The 18862-nt window shown below is 42.8% G+C and overlaps 2 protein-coding genes across 4 annotated transcripts; both read left to right on the forward strand.

Moving 5' to 3' along the window:
* Nucleotides 1-1373: 1373 nt before the first annotated feature.
* LOC117840466 (SH3 domain-containing protein 2) lies at nucleotides 1374-5605 on the forward strand. The gene is made up of 10 exons (XM_034720977.2): nucleotides 1374-1782; nucleotides 2148-2264; nucleotides 2360-2429; nucleotides 2520-2668; nucleotides 2813-2914; nucleotides 2990-3190; nucleotides 3849-3911; nucleotides 4025-4201; nucleotides 4864-4938; nucleotides 5230-5605. Exons 1-10 carry the CDS (start codon nucleotides 1723-1725, stop codon nucleotides 5356-5358), a joined length of 1143 nt encoding a protein of 380 aa, XP_034576868.1. The 5' UTR covers nucleotides 1374-1722; the 3' UTR covers nucleotides 5359-5605.
* Nucleotides 5606-12356: 6751 nt separating this feature from the next.
* On the forward strand, nucleotides 12357-18695 carry LOC117838755 (LRR receptor-like serine/threonine-protein kinase FEI 1). 3 transcript variants are annotated; one of them, XM_034718906.2, is made up of 15 exons: nucleotides 12675-12863; nucleotides 12968-13079; nucleotides 13247-13488; nucleotides 13570-13705; nucleotides 13899-13970; nucleotides 14072-14143; nucleotides 14329-14400; nucleotides 14628-14699; nucleotides 14803-14874; nucleotides 15073-15170; nucleotides 16062-16232; nucleotides 16321-16653; nucleotides 17587-17832; nucleotides 17980-18113; nucleotides 18253-18695. In XM_034718906.2, exons 3-15 carry the CDS (start codon nucleotides 13395-13397, stop codon nucleotides 18463-18465), a joined length of 1785 nt encoding a protein of 594 aa, XP_034574797.1. In that variant the 5' UTR covers nucleotides 12675-12863; nucleotides 12968-13079; nucleotides 13247-13394; the 3' UTR covers nucleotides 18466-18695. The 3 variants fall into 3 exon arrangements, with proteins under 3 accessions (XP_034574798.1, XP_034574797.1, XP_072146894.1); XM_034718907.2 differs by lacking the exons at nucleotides 12675-12863; nucleotides 12968-13079 and adding an exon at nucleotides 12357-12649; XM_072290793.1 differs by having other exon boundaries at nucleotides 12675-13079.
* The last annotated feature ends 167 nt before the right edge of the window (nucleotides 18696-18862 follow it).

Consider the following 18862-nt stretch of genomic DNA (forward strand, 5'->3'; position numbering starts at 1 on the left):
ATTATGTAAATTGTAAAATAAAAGGGTAAACTTTGATAAATACTCCATTCGTTCTAAATTACTATTCATTTTAACTTTTAGTTGCTGTGCATCTAGATAAACGATATATTTAGATACGTAGCTAATGCTATACACCTAAAAAAGTTAAAACAAATAGTAATTTAGGATGGAGGGAGCATCTAGATTAAAAACTTATTTAGGGAGCACTTTAGTGACATAACTGATAATCCTAAATATTTGATAAGACTGGAGGTTCTTTTTGCGAGCCTTTTTTATAAGATTAGAGTTTAGTGACACCAATGGATAAAATTTCCAGACCCGCTCCTTAATGCTTCCAGGAGATATGCACCTCAGCCAGCTCATTGAGGGCGACAGGCTGGTGGATTTTCTTGCAGGTGATTTGCTGGACCGTGTTGTTTAAGTTCACGCCAATTCAGTTTCTGATGATCGTTGCTATCATGACAGCAATGATCTGTTGTCGAATGGAAATGAACAAGCGAACAGCCGAACAACGTAATTGGACTATCCATTGCAGAATCGCAACCTGGCAAGGCCAGCACCTGATGCTTGTTAGCATCACAAAGCATTCACTCGAGATGACACGAACGTCCCAATATTTCAGGGATCAGACGACGGACTCGCCTCAAACCTTCATGCCCCAAGCGAAAGCGACCAGATGGCACCGGTTGCCGTCAAAAAACCACGCGTCTATCTCTGGTGAGTGGTGGCGATGGGCCGGCAGGAGTTTACGCAGAACTGTGGTGGACTCGGTTGCTTTCCTCCCGCCTTTTCCCAAATCGCACAGTGGCATCCCGGGTGGTAATAAGCACGAGCGGTGCTTTTGGTGCATCCTCCGCGCCGTTGTCTCCGATCTCGGCCTCGGGACGACGACACCAATTCTACGCCTCCGCCACTTTCGGTTAATTCGCTCCTACGCCTCTACGGGGCGCATCCTCGCCATGGCGTGCGAGTAACGCGCGGCCTAATCGCCCCTGATTCCATCGGCGATCCCGTGTTTTCCTTGCCCTTTCCAACGACGATCGCGTTAGCGTCTGCTACAGCTTGCGAACTTGGGGAGTTCTCTTTCTCTCCTCTCGTCGCGACCACGACGGGCGCCGACCAATTGGTTTGGTTGGCAGGCCAAATCCATCACCACGCACAGGCACAGCCCATCCCCTGATCCCCACCGAGCGGCCGCGTGCAGTTTCCCCTCGCCTTTTACCCCCGGCTTTTACCCGTTGCCACTTGCCAGCCGCGCGACAACGGCCGCACCGCGGCAACCGCTACAGCGAAGCAGGCGAGGCGAGGCGAGGCGAGGCCCGGCGCCCCGGCCCCCCCACCCCCTCACCCACCCCACCACACACCACTACACCACCACCGCACTCGCGCCGGAACAAAACGCGGAGCGGTCGACCAGCCACCGCACACCACCACCGGCGCGCTGCCCGCCCGCCCGCCTGCTACTGTTCCCCCGTCTCCGCGCTATCGGAGCACCGGGTCCGTGTGGGTGTGGCGCCTACCTGGAACAGCCTCGGCCGCCGTCCCCGCAGCGGCCGCTTTCTAGCTGCTTCCCGTTGGCTCGCGGGCGGCCGCGGTCGTGAGCGCCTGGGCGAGTGGCGACCCTGCTTTTTTTTTTTTTTTGGTTCTCGGGGTATTCCTCGGCTCGGCTGGCACCACTGTTGCTTTCCCCAATCCAATCCTCTCCGTGATCGACTGCCGCGGATGGAGGCGCTGAAGAAGCAGGCCAGCAAGCTCCGGCAGCACGTCGCCAAGCAGCAGCAGGTAAGGGCTCCCCTCCGAATTCGAGCAATTCTGCTTCGCGCCGATCACGCGCGCGTGGCCGGGATGCGCGCAGAGATATCGGGATTTTTGCAGTCCCCGAGAGGAGGGGGTTTTCTGCGCCCTGTTGCTGATGTTCTTGCTCACACGGTTGATTACTTCAGCGCAGCTAGTTTTTAGTTTTGGGATTTCGAGTTTTTGGATGGTGTGTGCTGGATTGGGAGAGCTTGAGCACTGCTTAGTCTTTGGGCGCTGGCCTGTGGCTGCTAATTTGTTGGCTTATTCCACTAATTCCCATAAACCGGAAACCACTCCCTTGCTTCCTTGTCTGTGTGGCCTCCTTGAGAGAATTATGTGTCATGATGCAGGCGGTTTTCAAGCAGTTCAGTGCGCGATATAATCAAGACCCCTCTCTTGTCGATGAAGCGGAGCTTGAGTGCCACCAGAATCTCCAGAGGCTTTACAGTACTACTAGAGCAGCTAAGGTATGAGTTAACTTCTGTTTGTGACACGCCTAACGAGAAATACTAGCCTAGTTGATTGTTTAAATGTTGTCTCACCGAAAACTCTTGTTCTGTAGCATTTCCAGCGAAACATTGTACGAGGCGTGGAAGGTTTCATTGCCGTTAGCACCAAACAGATGGAGATAGGTGAGTTTTTGTGCTTAGTTTGTGCTGCTATACGTGTGTACTTCCATCTTGGGATATTTTTGTAATCGTGATATGATGTTCCTTCTGTAGTGAGAAAACTAGCTGAGGATTGTTGCAAATATGGAAACGACAATCATCATTTTGGTTTTGCTCTTGCTAAGGCATCTGAGGAGTTTGGTAAATCTCATAAACAAATAGAGAAAGAGCGGGAGGATCTTCTTAAAATTCTTGGAGAGCAGGTGATGGCAAACTTGTTGATAGAACTTCCAGGATTGTGAATGCTCCTTATAGTGACATGTTGTTTTATCTAGGTCACATAAGTTTCTATACCTTTGACCTTAAATAAAACTGTTTATCATATTGAATTATTTACAATTTTACAGGTTTTTGAGCCTCTCCGAGAAATGATAATGAGTGCTCCTCTTGAAGATGCTCGCTTGCTTACTTACCGTTATCAACGGATCAGACAAGACATGGAGTCTCAGGTAACAAATCATAAAGAGGAAAGTTTCTGTTCTATAGAGACTAGTGCCAGCTACTAATTGTGGTTTTTTTATTAGATAGCTGATGTGATGAGAAAGCAACTTAAGTCCAAGGAAAGTAGTGGGAATGCAGATAACTCTATGAAACTGCAACATGCAGAATCGAAATTATCAGAGCTTCGAACTACACTGGCAGCATTGGGAAGAGAAGCAACTGCAGCTATGGAGGCTGTAGAGGCTCAGCAACAGCAAGTTACATATGAACGTCTCCTTGCAATGGTATGCTATGGGTCACTGTTCTTTCAAAATCTTCATATACCAAGTGAAGGTGCATGATCCATTTTCCAGTGATTAGGAGCCTGCACGTGATCATTCAATCCTCTCAGGCCTTTCCACCTCAACAACCTACACTTAGTTGCTAGACTGCACCTTCCAAAATATTGCCATCCCTTGCTACCATTTTCAGCAACTCTAGTATATAATTCTTCTTGTGCTGCCTTCTCAGCCTGGGTTTGAGGGTTGGGCTGATCCCTAGTGTTTATCCTAGAAATATGATTAACAGATCACCCCATGTTTTGAAAGAGTAGAATTGGGACTCTTGAGTTCAAACCCCTAGTACAGTGTTTTCTAATCCCCTTTGACTGTCTTCAAATGTCATGAGAGTAGAACTTTCTTGTTAACAACTAACAATAAATGTTTTGAAACTTTTTGAATAAGGCATCAACTTTCTTCTTTCTGCGGTTATTAGTTCCCACTTTGTGTTTCACACTGAATTCCCAGACAATCATGAGTTCCAGTATTGCCATTTTGCAACTGTATCTGTGAACCTAAGCAGACTTCTATTATTTTGGCTGAACAAAGTTTATCACTCATCCGTGGGAAGTTTCTTGGATAAAGAATTAGATGGATTCTGACATCCCTTATTCTATCCTTACAGGTTGATGCTGAGAGAACATATCATCAAAACGCTGCTGATATTCTGAATAAACTTCATGATGAGGTGCACAACTTTCACAGTAAAATGTGTTTTTTTCACCTATATAGCTAGTTTGCAATATCTTAAACCTGGATGTGCTGAAAATCACTGACTTTTCATTTTTCTCATATGCGCAGATGCTCCTTGCAAAGCATCATAATGAATCAACAAACCATTACGATGAACAGTCATCTGAGCCTGAATCAGAAACAGCTCCAGCACAACTGCACTCAGATAGCACATCTGATGATCCAGTACTAACTAAACCTAGCGAACCCACGGGGAATGGTCAGGAGGTACAATTTCTTGGGGAGGTATGATTGATTTTGGCACTGTATGTTGTGAATATCATTGTACATATAATGTGTCACTTTTAGCAATATATTCACTCTAAGCTCATATAGTTCAATATACTATGTTAGAACTTTCACATTCTGTCTGGCATGAGGTTTATCACATCTCTTTTTAAAACATTTAGATAATCTGACTGAGATTTTGGAAGTGCCACATAGTTTTATTTCCAATTAAATTATCAATATATCTCCTACAATATAGCATTTAGATGGCTGATTTTTATGTATACGTGATATGAATTTCAGTCATTCTCCACTCACTTGTTACGATTTCTTGTTGCATGATAAATCCTGAAATTATGTGAAGCCGTTTTACTGGATACAGGACAAGCCTGAAACTTTGTGGAGTTCTATTTCTGATCCCAACACCCAATTTAAATGAATAATGGATTTGATTGGTGATAGTTCAGACTGATACATCTTCAACAAAGCTTGACACTTTACAATATGTTCATCTCACATCATATTTTATATCAGTAAATACTATCAATTAGTATCAATAAGTGCTGAATGTAGCAGCTTATTGTTATGCTGATACAAATATCAATTAGTATCAATAAGTGCTGAATGTAGGAGCATATTGTTCCATTAGCTGAGGAATTCGTGAATCACTTTTTGGGCAGGTTATTCATCCATTCGATGCTCAGGCTGATGGTGAGCTCAGTCTATCCGTGGGTGAATATGTTGTGATCCGCCAGGTACACGTGGTTTGCTTTATTGTTGACGATTAAGTTTTATCAATGCCGTGGGAAACCTCACGGCCAAGTTCTGAAGTAACAATATAATATGAATGCATAGGACCCTTCTGAGTAATCTATAGTAGTTCATAACGGCAGCATATCCTATCGTGTAGTTCTGTAAACCAACCATCGCAAGAAAACAAACAGATGCAAGACAGCTTATAGTTGTCCTGTTCGTATTGTTGTTAATTCTCTGGGAGATATCATGGGGACCGGAATGCTGACTAAGCACTTTGTCTTTCTTCACAGGTGGCGGCGAACGGTTGGTCGGAAGGGGAATGCAAGGGAAAGGCTGGCTGGTTCCCATCTGCCTATGTAGAGCGGAGGGACAAAGCCCCGGCAAGCAAGGTGATAGAGCCTGGACTTCTGACTACTTGATCCATGGCGTACTTATGGTTGCTGACTTGCTGTCATCGTCCTTTTTCTTCATTATTGTACATGACATGTTGGATGAGCGACTAGTGTTTCGTAGAGCTTTTACCTTTCTGTGCAGATTTGTTCTTCTAGGCTTCTTCCCTTGCTTGATAACTGTATGTAAAGTATAGTTTTGGGCCCTAGGATTTCCTTTTGGTATATGACAATGTACAGAGCTATTGGTGATGAGAAGCTGTCAACTTGCCCTTTATATTCGGACAGCATGCTTCCTGCCAAATTCGTGCTAATGATTCCATAACAGTGAGTCTGGTACTGCCTGCCGGTGGTTATGGTATGAATCACTGTACACGTAGTAGAAGCGTCATATGGTGAAGTTTTTCTTCAGAAATTTTGTCAAGAGGTAAGCGTTTACCCGTGATAAGCTAACCTTGCTCTTCTCTATGGAACTCGGTGGGCTATTTAACCTTCTGTAAATTTTTGTACAGGTTGATCTAACGAGACCTTGCTATAGATATTGATGATGATTGGTGTTGTTAGGATAGGCAAGGGACGCAACTGAAGCGTCCTGGTCCTGTACATCTGACTGGGCAAAAGAAGCCTGGTGGTGGTTGGATCCTTCGACAGTTCGACCCAGCTTTATCCCAAGTCTGAACCTCAACTCGTTGCTGCTTTCCCCAATTCCTCATCATCATTCACCGCCCGCAAGCTGCTGCTTTGCCCGACTCCGCAGGTGCTGAATTTATTGAGCCAAGCCTCGCATCTCTTCTGCTGCCGGCCTGGCGCGGCCGCAGGCGCCTCCGGCCACGGTTGTTTTCAGCCGCGACACGCACATGGAGCCTGGAAAGCTCACTTCCCTCCAGCCCTCGGGGAGCCGCAGCGGCGAGCCGGCGAGCCAGTCACCCAGAGAGGTGAGGCGACGGAGGCGAGAGGCGCGTCGCGCATCAGGCTTACAAGCAGGCAAGAGGCATCGTCATTGCGAAAGTGGGGCGCGGTGGTGTGGTGTCCACGGATTGATGGCTTTGCGTTCCAGCGTTTCGCCCCCTCTCACCAGTCCCCGGCCGTTGGGGCCTGGCGCAGTTATGGTGGCTGTCTGACTCAGCGCCGTTGCTCGTTTCGATCGAAGAAACAGCAAAAGAAGTCATGGATGCTGGAGACCTGCCAGTCATCCCCGTCGCCCATTCAGCCTTGTCTGATCTAGCCGGTGTTGGATGGTAGCGACGTGTTCCTCTCCTCCTCGCTGAAGCATTGGCTCAGCGTCCATCAATGATCAATGCCGCTGTGCCACGGAAGGGGAATTAGAGGGATTTGACTATCATCACTTAGGGCCCTTTGGAAACACAAACCGCGATGGTTCCCGGCCTTTTCCTCAGGTCGGAGGAGGCGTGTATCCCTCCGACTACGCGCCAATCAAACCTGCCTTTTGGAAGCTCATTTGCCAGGGGAGCTCCACCTTATCCTTTTCTTTTTCTGCGGGCCGACTCCTCCCCACCTCCAAGGTCCACATAGCTGTTCCCGACTCTCAAGCGCTCGCGTCACCTCCCCGGCAGGCGCCGCCTCTGCGCCTCTGATCTGCGATGACACCTCCGCCTCAGCCACCACCTCCACATCCACCACGGTGGCGCCATACGTCTTCCTCCTAAGTTCTCCTCCTCTCCTATTACTAAGAGCTTATACTCCTCTTGCCGATTCGAGTTCTTTTAGATCTTGGTGACTTCAAAGCTGTCGTACCCAAGATCCACCCCTTGTTCGTCTTTTCACTGGACATTCTTAGCCTAGGTTCGTGCATCTAGTATGCTAGTAGTGCTCATCATTAGCATGTTATCCATCCCTATCGATCAGTTTGTACTTGCGTGAAATGTCCTGAATGCAACCAGCTTTCTGAATAAATGGCTTTGCTGGATTACAACTTAATCCACCTTGACTAAATCGTGTGATGTGCCTGTCGTAATTGATTGAAGTATTTTGTCGTAATCGTGTGTTTACATCCATGGCACCACACGGGTTCAGTTCAATATGGTCACTTGAATTGCGAGTTCAGTGTTGTCCCTTAAATTTCTGTTTTATATGCTCTCTTGAGGCCAATCTTGTGTTGGCTAGTATGATTTTCCAACGTACAGCAAGATTATAAAACTTGAGCATTAGTGGTTATCATAGCAATAAACCATAAGGGGTAGGTTCATAGCAATACAATACAGTTCGTGTGGCACGTTCTGAAGGATCCTCACTTGCTACTAGTTGTGTAGAGTGCCCTGTCAGTGCTGACTTGCCTGGGTCAAGATGATATGTTCATGAGCTTCTGTTTGCAAGCCTCCCTGGATAATTTTAACCATAGCTTGCTACCATGAGGTTAAAGTTCTGTTATATTTATATATTCTCCTATTATGTTACATATAGCTTGTGAGTATGTTCACTACTTCAGGAACCTCTGGGGTGCCTTTGAGGCAGTCCAACCTTATTTGGGTGTTGGAGGGCATGCTGCTTCATTGATACTTGAGGCAACCCCATGATCCTATCAAAGACATAAAATTTTGATATATGATTATTTAACTACTGTATATTCCAACAAAGTTATTATTGTGGCTGGAGTTAGCAGACATCCATATCATTATCTTACATCCACTCGGTGCTTGAAGTAATATACTAAAGTGAGATTATGCAGGAATTTGTAGTGCTCTTTGTTCTTGATGGTTGTTGAAAATGGGACTGTTCCTTAGTAACTTGGCTAATCATGTATTGCACTAGGCCAACAGAATAATTACAGCTGGCTGAATAATTTTTTAATTGGTCAACTATCTGATTAATCTGTTCTTTCTTACTACATGGTCAGCTACCTGGTCAACTACCTGATTAAATGCTGTTTTTCATATGCATGAGTGTTAGCACCTGTTTTTCTATCTACCTGGCTGAATGATCCTTTTCTTTTTTGGTTAATTGCTGATGAATTCTTAGAAATTGGACATGTAGATGAACATGCGTGATAATTGGAGCCAAATTAATTACTGATGCTCTATTAGAAATAGTATCTCTGGCTTCTTTGATGTTAATTTCATCTTATCATGGGATTATTTAGCTCCTGACTGTGCATGTTAGTGGTGACTGGTTTGTGGCATGATTAGCAATGGATTAATAAAATAGTAGATTAAATTTTCATTTACAACTTTTCAGTGCTGACTATTGTTTATTGTCTTGTTTCGGGATCGATGAAAAGTGAGGTGTTGAAGAACATGAATAGGAGAAAGAATGTTGGAGGAAGGTTGGTAAGCTTGAAACCAAGCTATTTTTGTGTTCAGTTTCAGAACATTGTATTTACCTGTAGTCTGTATTGCCTGGCTGGTATGCTCGATCAATTTTTAATTTTGTTGATATCGTTACACCATCTGATTATTTTTTTCTCCTGCATGTGTATAGCATAGCTATGATTTTCTAAGGTGTTGCTAGCATCATCTTTATATATAGTTGAGGTCCCTTAGTTCATGTTCAGATTGATTGTTAGAACCATTAGTATGCTTTTAGTTGTTTTGGTCTGTCTTAGTCAAATGTAATTAGTTAACTTTACTGAGGGAAACATGCATTTTTGTTTCTTACTAAATTGAACTTTAGTTAACTTTGACAAGATGTAGTAACTCCTATATTGATACATATAGTTGCTTGCTGGCTTGCTGCATTGATTCTGAAGTTCTTATTCTTGTATTGGCTGCGTGCAGAGGAAGAAGGGAGCATTCCAGCATTACAATTTCCTGGCTGTGCTATGTTTGCGATGTATGTTTAGCATGATGGTGGTGGTGGTTGATTATTGTTTATTGGTTTTGTTTTCAAAATTAGTGAATAGTTAAGAACATGAGTAGGAGAAAGAATGTTGGAGGGAAGGTGCTGGGCTTATTTTACTAGCTAAATCTCTTATACAATAATTAGATTATGCGGCAACAATTGAGTTAAAAGCAGAGTTTTGTAGCTAATTAAGTAGATGCTTAAAACATGCAAAGAGCATATGTTCTTTTAGTCCATCTGGATGCAAATGTAATATGGTGGTCTCACTATATATATCATCTGAAGCTCAAGTCCTGGATTGTATCTTATTTATCAAGTTATTATTTTTTTTTCTGATTTTTCTAGATTTTTGGTATTTTTGAGGTATTTTGCGAATTGTGGGCTATTTTCGGTGTAGTGTGCACAAGAGACTATGAGGTCCTCCACTTGAGTTTGGCTGCCAAACGGTGACATCGGAAGGGGGCCGTTCTCTTCTGGTCTGGGATAGGATGCACATACCCAGGATAATTAAGGGTGGAGTTGTGCTACTATGGGTAGACCTAACCTAAGCTGCCAAAGTAGCCCTTAGTGCTAAAGTTTCCTGACGTACTGCAATTTTCCGTGGCCATGGATCTAACGTTGATTGATTGCATCTAAACGTTACCAGCAGTGGTCCGTTTCCATTCATTTTCGAAAGACTGTTACTAGCAGTAGCAGCAGCTTGGCTTCACACTCCAGGCCTTCAAACAGAAAAGAGCCGTTTGTGGTCACTGACTGCTAATCAAGCTCAAGCAGCAGTTTGGCAGGGTGAAATCAGGCTGTCGGCTTGGCAGATGGAGAGGGTCACGTCGAGAGGATAGGACACCGGGTATGAGACAGTACAGCTCAGCTCAGCAACCTCTGGGTCGCCTCGTCGGTCAGGGGTTCGGCCCACCAGCAGCGCCTCGTTCCGCTTCACTGCTTTACGTACTCTAGGGTCGGCACCTGTAGCCGCGACTTTAGACCGTTAATTCCGTAATCAAGACTCGTAGCGCCATCCTCTACTGCAGCACTCGACCACAGCCGTGTGGGTCTGATCGGCATCGGGCCCATTTTGCAGTGGCTCAGTCCGTCTGTGGTTACTGTAGAGGATTTGTTCCCCGAAAAGAGTACCTCAGTTCAAATTTTCAGTCAACTAGCAAAAGATTTGATCTTCCACAAAAATTCTACTAAATCTAAATACTAATATGTGTGCAGTTTGTCTGGAATGAAGAACATGAGAGAGTAGAAATAAAAGAGTATTACATAGGATTTTTTTAGGGTTAAGTATTACACATAGGATTATCGAGAACTTTCATATTTCAGGCAATACGTTACAAAGTCCTTTGACGCTTTTTTTTGCCATTACAACTGACTATAGTTAAAAAAAAAGGTGACATCTTGAACATGCCACTATCTTCAGCGCGTGATTTGACCATTGTTTTATATTCAAATATATTTATAAATTTGATAAATTTATGATAGTACGAAAGTGGCTTGCAAGACAAATATAAATCGTGTGGTCTTTATACTTTTCAAACTAAATATATTCAAAGTCATTGATAGTCATTTGCTCGGCACTTATTTGCAATGTTGCTAGTGAACTTGGACAATAAATAGACCAAATCTCACACAATATATCAGCTACAAGTTTTTGCACCCCAAGATCATCATGTCCGTACCTCACATTATATCACCAACAACTTTGAGAAAAAATCCAAATATATTTTGTTCCATAAAAACATTAGAATTTTAAGGTTTTGAACATTTGGGTCCTAAGTCAAGATGTTAGCTCTTCTTCAATGCGGTTAAAGAGTTAAAGTTCAAATATGCTCAAGGTAGTTCCATTGAGCCACATTTGATCTTACATTTTATATGTGATGGACTATGATACTTGATACATATGGAGGCTAGTGCAGTCAGGAGGTTGGAGAGGAGCATACTACGGTTAGGTGATAAACACGTTGTACAAAATGTTATTTGAGCATATTACACAAATTAGAGTTGGATTACATCATCGCGTATATCTTAATCTAGTTCCTATCTACTTTCTAAAGGCAAAAAGGCTACATTTTCTTTCACGTTACACTCATTATAAAAGAGATGCGTGTATGTAATGGTGGTGTAGGATTCATCAAGAGAATAGAGCCCCAACGGCAATGAGACTTTTCTATCCTCCAATAAATAGTAAAAAATCTCAACGGATACAACATATTTAACTGGTGTATATATCCAAGAGACATAAATCACAATAATCTTTCAGCAGTCCAACTTTTGCAGTGTGATACATCTCTTCGAAAGTAACGAATGGAACTTTATTTCATATATTTTTGATGAGAAGTATCTAATAAATGCATACATATCCAAGAGATAGAAATGAGATAAACATTTTCATCATATGAGAGACATGCAAGTTGCAACACCCCCTTGGACAAAGTCCAAGGTTCCCTCTTTCATGGGAGGCTAGCATGATGGTTGAAAAAGACGCTATCAAAAGGAAAACAAGAACATATATTGGTCAAATGACAATCATATTATGAAGGGTTGGACTTGCCACCTGTCACACTTTGAGCATCTAAGGTGAAAAAGAAATCAACAAATGACTTAATCCTATCCAATGTCTATTTCTTTTCCAAAGAATACCGAGCCTAATTGATACACCATCACAAAAAGATATACTTATATTTCATAGTGGTGCCAATGCATTTAGAGATGATAGACGAACGAGATAGTTCATATCTTTCCTCTCAGTATCTTTTCTTGAAAACATGTTTGAACACGTGTTTCAAAAAAGATGATATACTTAACATATCAAGAAGATACACTCATCCGTGTATCTATTAATGAGAAGTGTCTAATAAATCTGCATGTATCTGAAGAGATAGAAATGAAATAAACCTTTTCACCAAACAAGCTAAGTACATGCAACACCACCCATCACCAAGCGGAGCGCTCCCTCTCTTTCACGGGAGGAATCTCTCGCTTTCTCGGCCCCCAAATGAAATGTCATTTTCGGTCAGCATGCCATACACGTACACGCGCCCCTGATTAATCAATCGATTTAGCAACGAGGAGGAAAAAGTAGGGGAGGGTTTTTTCGAAAGAAAAGGCACAGAAAGCGGTGCGACGAGCAAGAAACGGGGGCTGATTAGCTGTTCGTCCCGTGTCCCGTTCCTCCCTCGCCCACCACCGCACGCGGACAAAACTGCCCTCCTCTCACGGCCTCGCCTCTCGCCACCCCCTCCCCTCGCTCGCGCACCAGTCCAGTTACCAGTACACTACTCTACGCCACAGCACAGCAGCACAGCAGCGTCCGCCTAATCTCTCCAAGCCCTCTCGTCGCTCTCCTCCCCGTCCCCTCCCCTCGCCACACCGCCCGCCGCTGCCCGCATCATCCGCCCGTCGCCGGGCCATCGCCGCCTGGCCCGCGGCTTCTGCCCCCCATTCGCCGCCGCGGCAGCGCGCCGAGACCACCCGTCCCAGATCGCCGCGGCGCGTTCCTGCCGGCGTCGGCGTCGGCGCGGCGCAGGTACCCTGTTCTCGCGCCGGATCTGCCGCCGTTTCTGCTGATTCGCGCTGGGCGTAGTGGGTGGCCGTGGTAAATGGAGACGCGTTAGGCTGCCCCCCCAAATTGCCAGCGCTCAGTCCGCGTGTCGGTAGTGCCGCGCGTAGGTGAACTGTGCTTGAAGCCCTGAACTGGCTTTTGACTCGGGATGCATGCGCGCGTTTGTTAGTGCCGACTGGTGAGCTGGAGTTTTTTTCCCCTGCTTTTTTGGAAGTTACTGAAGGAGGCATTGAATTACTGGGAGCTGGAGCTAAGTGGATGTGGATTTAACCGGGGGTGCAGGGCGCGCTACCGCTACATTTTTCTGTGCGAACTAGAGGATTTGTGGTTCTCCTCAATTGTTATCCCTCTTTAAAGGTTCGCTGAAACTATTACGCAGACGCCGGTTAGGAAGGTTTGCATCACAAAATCGACTTAATTCCTCTTGTATGCCGTTGATTTGTACTGCATTCGATCCAGTGTGTGTTTGATGTGGTGATGTCATGGTTGTTTATTGGTTGAGGTGTTTCTGATTATGGTTTTATCTAGTTAATTTGATTCTTATGATTCTTCTCATTCCAGGGTTGGAAATCTATTTGGCCACTGTTAGTGGCCACATGTTAAGTCCATATCTAGTTTGAAAGATGCACGCCAATATGACTCATCAATGACATCTAGGAAACTGGAATAGCAATTTGCTGATTTTATATGCTTCACCAGCTGATTATCAATGGGCTCTTTCCTAAGGAAACAGCCCAGCTACCTCTTCATTTTGATAATTCTGCACCTTGTTGCTCATGAAGCAAGAACGCTGAGTTCAGATGGTATGTCACGGTTATGTTGCTATTTGTGGAACATTATCTTTATGCTTCTCCGAAATGCTAACATTCTATGGTCTCCTACAGGGGAAGCACTTCTTGCCTTCAAGAAGGCAGTTACAAATTCAGATGGGGTCTTTCTAAATTGGCGTGAGCAAGATGCAGACCCCTGCAATTGGAAGGGTGTTAGATGTGATAGTCATAGCAAGAGAGTGATTAATCTGTAAGAATAAAATATTTTTTTTACTTTAAGTTAATTCAGTTTGTTGTGACTTGTTCAATATTTTATCTAGCTATTCACTGTTTTGCATCAGTAATTTCGTTTGTTTATAGGATAGCATTTTTCTAATACTAGAGAATGAAATTTAGTATGTTGAATTAATCTAGAATAAATATCTGACTATTCCTTCATTCAGGATTCTTGCATATCACAGATTAGTTGGGCCAATACCACCCGAAATTGGAAGGTTAAATCAGTTGCAAACTTTGTAAGTTTGTTCCTAAAAATGTCATTTCTTGACCTTTCATGTTGGTATTCCCATTATATCATTTGATGCTACATATAAATGTGTGTGTTTTTTTGGCGTAGATCGCTGCAGGGGAACAGTCTGTATGGTTCACTCCCTCCTGAACTGGGAAATTGTACCAAGCTGCAGCAATTGTAAGTTCTCTGATGACTACTAGAGACTACTAGAGTGCATTGTTCAGGGCATGAATGTTCGATAATGCAACAATTAGTCCAGGAATAACATTAAGTCAGATAAATTTAATTGCATTCTTGTTATGCGTTCCAGGCTTTACTGTCCAGTAACGGCTTTTGTTCTTCTGATGTGCGATGACTTGCAGGTATCTACAAGGAAATTACTTAAGTGGATACATCCCTTCAGAATTTGGCGATTTGGTGGAACTTGAGGCTTTGTAAGTCCAGAATGGCATTTTTAAATATCCTATTAACCAATTTTTTAATGTATCAGATAGATCTACCTGATTAGGCTGATTGAAGCTACAAGTGACGTTTACCATTTTACTAGTTTAATAGACAAGCTAAAAGGCCAACTTAGAAAACAAGTTTATGTGTTGCAGATTGTCCTTGCTGTGGTAAAAATAATTAAGGGTATTTCTCCATTTTTTTTTTGTCTTCCCAGGGACTTATCCAGTAATACGTTGAGCGGATCTATTCCACGTTCTCTTGATAAGCTATCCAAACTTACATCATTGTAAGTGTTTTTTTTCCTGAGGATAAATCGATCTACTGATCATGACAAGTTAACGATTATAAATGATTTATAGAAAAAAAATTTCTTTTGCAACCTTGTGCAGCAATGTTTCCATGAACTTCCTGACAGGAGCAATACCATCTTCTGGTTCACTTGTCAATTTCAATGAGACATCGTGAGTTATCTTTCCTTGTTTTATTCAGGATCATATCTATCTTATTCACCATTGCATATATGTATGTATCTTTGATCAAGTGAATACTGAGATGTTGATCCATAAGCTGTTCTAATTTACCTCTTCATCCTCCAATTAGTAGCAATGCTACATTCCCATTTTCTTATATTCCAACTGAAATTGGTTTTGATAATGTAGCTTTGTTGGGAACCTTGGTTTATGTGGGAAGCAGATTAACTCGGTGTGCAAAGATGCACTTCAATCACCATCAAATGGTCCTCAGTCACCTTCCTCAGGTACTAGATATATTCTAGTAACATCCTTTTTATAGCTGTGGGCAGGATCATGTTATGCCTATTTATTTATTGATACCAGTGTGGTGTGTTTATGCTCCAGAGTCCAGACCTCCAGTAGGTTACATGGTCCTGGTACTTGACTCTTTTCTTTTAGGTTAACAGATGGACCTACAGGCTCAATCGTTTTTACTATGCTAAGAACCATTTACCTAACTGGGATCCAATATTCCACTTGGGGAATTAATAGCTCTCTAATACAGCGCTTTTGCGTGTTAAATTATGATAACCGGTACAGTGATACTCTTGTTACGCCTCATACTCTTTGATAGCATGTGCTTGCATGCTATCAGAGATGAATAGATGAGTTTTGTGTAGAAAACCGAAATGTTAGCAATGAAAAGGACATGACAAGATGGAAAAGTTCTGGTGAAGCTGAAATCGACTCCTTAACCACATCGAACTCCTTAACCCTTTGACCTTGGATCTTTATCCTATACAAAAATTTGGTGATAACAAACAACCTAGCCTCTAATCTTTGGGTGAGAAATGAAAATATGTATTGCTGTTTGCTTTGGTTGTTTGCTCTTAGCCACACGCCTTAAAGAATCCCCCCACTTTTCATTCAGAGGGGGCATACAAATCTGTATGCCAATATGATTGGGCTAGGAATCATTCTAGCCTCAACCTTTTCAAGCCCTAAAGGAATTTGAACAGATGCCTTTCTTGCTGAAGTAGCCTTTTTTGTGCTAAATAGTTTATCCATGTGACCGTTAGGCAATTCAAGATTTTAAATACTGCACCTTTTGTGTTCAATAATGTCTCAACTCCTTCCCCTTTGAACTGTAGTTTTCTGACATTTTTTTTTTGTATTTTGGTGTTGCCTTAATACAGATGACATGCTTAGTAAAAAGAATGGAAAGAATTCTACCAGACTTGTTATTAGTGCAGTAGCAACAGTTGGAGCTCTCCTTTTGGTGGCATTAATGTGTTTCTGGGGTTGCTTTCTTTACAAGAATTTTGGAAAGAAAGATATGCGTGGTTTCAGGGTTGAGCTATGTGGAGGTAATAACTAATAACCATGTCATGGAATTTCCTGTGCAAGTTCTTTTTTTCAGCGGATATTGTTTGATGATATTGCTTGATTGTTCAGGCTCTTCTGTTGTGATGTTCCATGGGGACCTTCCATACTCCTCAAAAGACATCCTCAGGAAACTAGAGACTATGGATGAGGAAAATATCATTGGAGCAGGGGGCTTTGGAACTGTTTATAAACTTGCAATGGATGATGGCAGCGTCTTTGCATTGAAAAGAATAGTGAAAACAAATGAAGGGCTAGATAGGTTCTTCGACAGAGAACTTGAGATATTGGGAAGCGTTAAACATCGTTATTTGGTCAATCTTCGTGGTTACTGCAACTCTCCTTCATCAAAACTGTTGATATATGACTATCTTCAAGGTGGAAGCCTCGATGAAGTGTTGCATGGTAAATTACTATGTTTGTTTGTCATCTCCCCTTGATTGCATCAATGTCATGGTTGGCTGCTTTTAAATGAACATGTTAACATGACAATCTAAGCATGCCTTTGCTCAAAGCGAACACCGATTTTGGGCTCTTGGAGCTTTTGAACACGCTAGTTCTAGTCAACATTATATTGGAACCTGGACATCCTGAGTCCAGGATCTGTGTCTATAAGTAAAATCATGACTGTAGGAGCTGCTGTAGCTAGAGGTTCCAGTCTTGGAGACCAAGAAAATCCTAAGGGTGGACCTGAATTACAGCTAGCATGTGAGGGAAGACATCTGTTCAATTATTGTATTAGTGCAATGTTAACCTCTGATTGCCTAAGCTGTCTCATGTAGATTATTAGTGGCACCTTTGGTCACTATGCTGTGGGGCTCAAATTTTCCCCCCTTCAAAATAATCCAATAGGTTAGTTATTTCTGAAAAAGATACATCTTATCCTAGTTCTATGGGGACATGAAGAGGTACTACATGAATTTCTTTTGCTAACCCCACTTGGAGAAGGATTCCTGCTTCACTTTGGAGGACATATAGAGCCCTATATAAACATTGGGTGTGAGGACATAGACACAACCCAAGGCAACGAAAAGCAATAGCCAACATCATCCTAAGCAAGTTGAGGCACACAAGAGGATGAGACGCTAGGTTATTCTTGGAAACTTTAATCTAATGTAGGACACTAAGCTGAAGGTCTGAAAGGTTCGGAAACATTTTGCGAATGTTACAAATCCCTGTTCATACTTAAAGAATATGAGGTTATGCTTAAAGAATCTGCAGCCAATCTCTCTAAATCTTTCAGGATTCATGCTTTTTTTCCCTTTATATTGTGCAATGTGAATATTATTAGTAATCTATGCCAACTCCTTATGTTTTTCTCTCCATAAATCTTTGCAGAAAAGTCTGAACAGTTGGATTGGGACGCACGTATTAACATAATACTCGGAGCAGCAAAAGGCTTGTCTTATTTGCATCATGATTGTTCGCCTCGAATAATACATCGTGATATTAAGTCAAGCAACATCTTACTTGACGGCAATTTTGAGGCCCGTGTATCAGACTTCGGACTTGCAAAACTATTAGAGGATGAAGAATCACATATCACTACAATAGTTGCAGGAACATTTGGTTACCTTGCACCAGGTATGTGGAAGTTGTTCCCTCTCCATCCTATGGGAAAAGAGAACTGCATGGCTTCTATTTATTCTTGATTGCCATTTCAGAATTTTTTTCTTTTATTGTTGAAATGTCGCTCTTAGTGCTCTGAGTTATTGTTGACTAAATTCACAGAGTATATGCAAAGTGGCAGAGCCACTGAGAAGACTGATGTATACAGCTTTGGGGTTTTGGTACTTGAAATACTGAGTGGAAAGCGGCCTACTGATGCATCATTCATTGAGAAGGGATTAAACATTGTTGGATGGGTATGCCCCGTTATGACCTTTCCTTTCATATGCAACACTTTATGGGCTCCCTTTTTTTTCTTATGAAACTCGAATACTTTCCATCTGACCATATATCCATTTAGAGTGTTCCTGAAATGATTGTCTTATCCTTTGGCAGTTAAATTTTCTTGCTAGTGAGAATCGGGAGAGGGAAATTGTCGACCCTAACTGTGAAGGTGTGCAGATTGAGACCTTAGATGCTCTGCTTTCTCTAGCCAAGCAATGTGTAAGCTCTTTGCCGGAGGAGCGGCCGACAATGCACAGGGTGGTACAGATGCTGGAGTCGGATGTAATTACACCATGCCCTAGCGATTTCTACGATTCAGAGTAGTCTCCTGGACAAAGCCACACTGCCGCTGATTTCCCGTGAAGGCGCATTCCTTTATTCTTTGCAGATATTGTGTAAATGCATTGCCGCGGTGTTTGGTCTCCAACCGGTTGGTTCAACGGGTGACATTTTTGCGTGCGTCTGTATACCTATGTATGTATCCGTCCTGTGCTACAAGCTGTTATATGTTGGGTTAATAAGAGAACTTACCTGGAGATTGCTCTGTGTTTTAACCATCGATCTTAGGGCAAGGACATTGTCTGTGTTTTAACCATTGATCTTAGGGCAAGGACATTGTCTCGTGCATTGACACGTAATCTTAAGATGACTCAATAGATAACCTGTACAATGGAGTATCTTATAATCTTGAGATGACTCAACAGACAACTTGTACAATGGG

Source organism: Setaria viridis, chromosome 9, assembly GCF_005286985.2.
Source record: "Setaria viridis chromosome 9, Setaria_viridis_v4.0, whole genome shotgun sequence".
Classification (NCBI taxonomy): Eukaryota; Viridiplantae; Streptophyta; class Magnoliopsida; order Poales; family Poaceae; genus Setaria; species Setaria viridis.

Excerpts from the sequence above, each read along its gene's own strand:
- LOC117838755 (XM_034718907.2), top strand. The coding sequence starts at position 13,395 with ATGGGCTCTTTCCTAAGGAAACAGCCCAGCTACCTCTTCATTTTGATA. Across the intron at positions 14,875-15,072 it reads GTCAATTTCAATGAGACATC|CTTTGTTGGGAACCTTGGTT; the intron begins GTGAGTTATCTT and ends TTGATAATGTAG. Across the intron at positions 18,114-18,252 it reads GATTAAACATTGTTGGATGG|TTAAATTTTCTTGCTAGTGA; the intron begins GTATGCCCCGTT and ends ATCCTTTGGCAG.
- LOC117840466 (XM_034720977.2), top strand. The coding sequence starts at position 1,723 with ATGGAGGCGCTGAAGAAGCAGGCCAGCAAGCTCCGGCAGCACGTCGCC. Across the intron at positions 1,783-2,147 it reads ACGTCGCCAAGCAGCAGCAG|GCGGTTTTCAAGCAGTTCAG; the intron begins GTAAGGGCTCCC and ends GTCATGATGCAG. Across the intron at positions 2,915-2,989 it reads GACAAGACATGGAGTCTCAG|ATAGCTGATGTGATGAGAAA; the intron begins GTAACAAATCAT and ends TTTTTTTATTAG.